Source organism: Halyomorpha halys, unplaced genomic scaffold (genome assembly GCF_000696795.3).
Source record: "Halyomorpha halys isolate HHAL.00 unplaced genomic scaffold, Hhal_1.1 Scaffold786.1, whole genome shotgun sequence".
NCBI classification, from domain to species: Eukaryota; Metazoa; Arthropoda; class Insecta; order Hemiptera; family Pentatomidae; genus Halyomorpha; species Halyomorpha halys.
The window spans coordinates 29071-30612 of NW_027105723.1; the positions used below are offsets into that span (position 1 = coordinate 29071).

The 1542-nt window shown below is 26.3% G+C and overlaps 1 protein-coding gene across 1 annotated transcript in view; it reads left to right on the top strand.

Moving 5' to 3' along the window:
- LOC136797267 (ankyrin-3-like) overlaps window positions 1–192 on the top strand; it is a 3433-nt gene extending 3241 nt beyond the window's left edge. Inside the window, exon 4 of the mRNA XM_067053354.1 lies at window positions 10–192. Within this exon, the coding sequence (XP_066909455.1) occupies window positions 10–192 (183 nt within the window). The remainder of the gene's footprint in view (window positions 1–9) is intronic.
- The last annotated feature ends 1350 nt before the right edge of the window (window positions 193–1542 follow it).

Here is a 1542-nt window from a genome sequence, read left to right on the forward strand (position 1 = left end):
AATGATAAGGATAACGTTGGATACACAGCTCTACATGAAGCAGCGGGTGGAGGGCACGTTGATGTAGTGAAAGAGCTCTTGGACCGAGGAGCGCCCGTCAATGCTAGGGATAGCTCAGGCTGGACTGCCTTAGGCATGGCAAGTAATGAGGATATAAGGAATTACCTTAAATCAAAAGGCGGGGTCGAGTGACTTCTACGTTAACATCTGATCTCTTTCATGTACATTATTTTGATTCTCATTTAATGTTCCACAAAACACTTTTATATATTTTATTAAACTGCTTTACTTAATTTTGTTTGCTAATATATCACAACGCATTCCTAGTTACCTAAAAAATATCAAGAGCATATAATTTGATTTTTGAAGTAATATGTTTTATATTTCTTTTTTTTTCGGCAGTAATATCGTTCGTGGCATTTTTTTATTTTTATTTTCTTATAAAAATTTGTTTTATGGTTTCCATTATTCATACGAAAATCAAAACGTAATATTATTTCATATTATTAATTTAAAAATTTAATTAGTAACTTTATTAGAGAGAGAGAGTGGTGTGATGTGCATATATTAACTACCTTTATTTTCGTTGTTCTTAATTTTTTCAAATTTGGTTTCCTTTATTATTTTTCATTTATTTATTCTTTATTATTACCACATATAAACAACAATTCTTCAATGATGCTGTTTTCACCAATTTTCGTCTTTAAGTTGGTATTTCTCTATACATTTATGATTCAGTGCACTTTTCATTGAGTTGTTCTGATATGGTAATAATAAAGAAATGATACAAAGTGTATTATTCCATAAAAATAAAAATAATAAATATTTAGCAAGAACCCTTTGGAATATTGGTTATATAAACTCAAGAAACTTATACGCTGAGGAATTATTTATCATTAAGTAGTCATCAAATATTTAATTAATCGATTCTTGATTGAAATTAAAAAATATATATATTTTTTAATTCCATTTGCTTGATACAATATCCCTTAATTATAATAATTAATGCCTACATAAAATAAAATATAGCTGTTAATATAATAATTTCGTCTGTGATGGTAGCCAAATTCCTGAAACTTCACTAACTGTATTTGATGTTTATTTATCTACAGATGTATAAGAAACGAATATCGTCTTACTACACGTAAAAGATAATTAATTTAGTTTACTATTTTAAAAAAATTAATGTCATAGCGATCTTAAACAATTTAGATTTAGGATATAATGGGGCAAATTGACCTAAGTACAACGAACAGTATGGTGGATTCTTTTTAATTAGGTAATAATATTTGGCCTACCTGTCTATAAATGTTTATTCTAATTTTTAAAAATGATTATAAATATTGCTGATACTGCATTCTATATTAAGATTTATTTATTTAAAATAACTGAGAAAACCAAGTCAAAATTACACAGTTTATTTATATATCAAAGAAAGAAAATTATTAAAAGGAACATAAGTTAACTTTAAATCTATATTTAATACATGTTGAAATTCACAATTTTAATATTTTTAACGTTAATGGTTATATAAAAGGACTC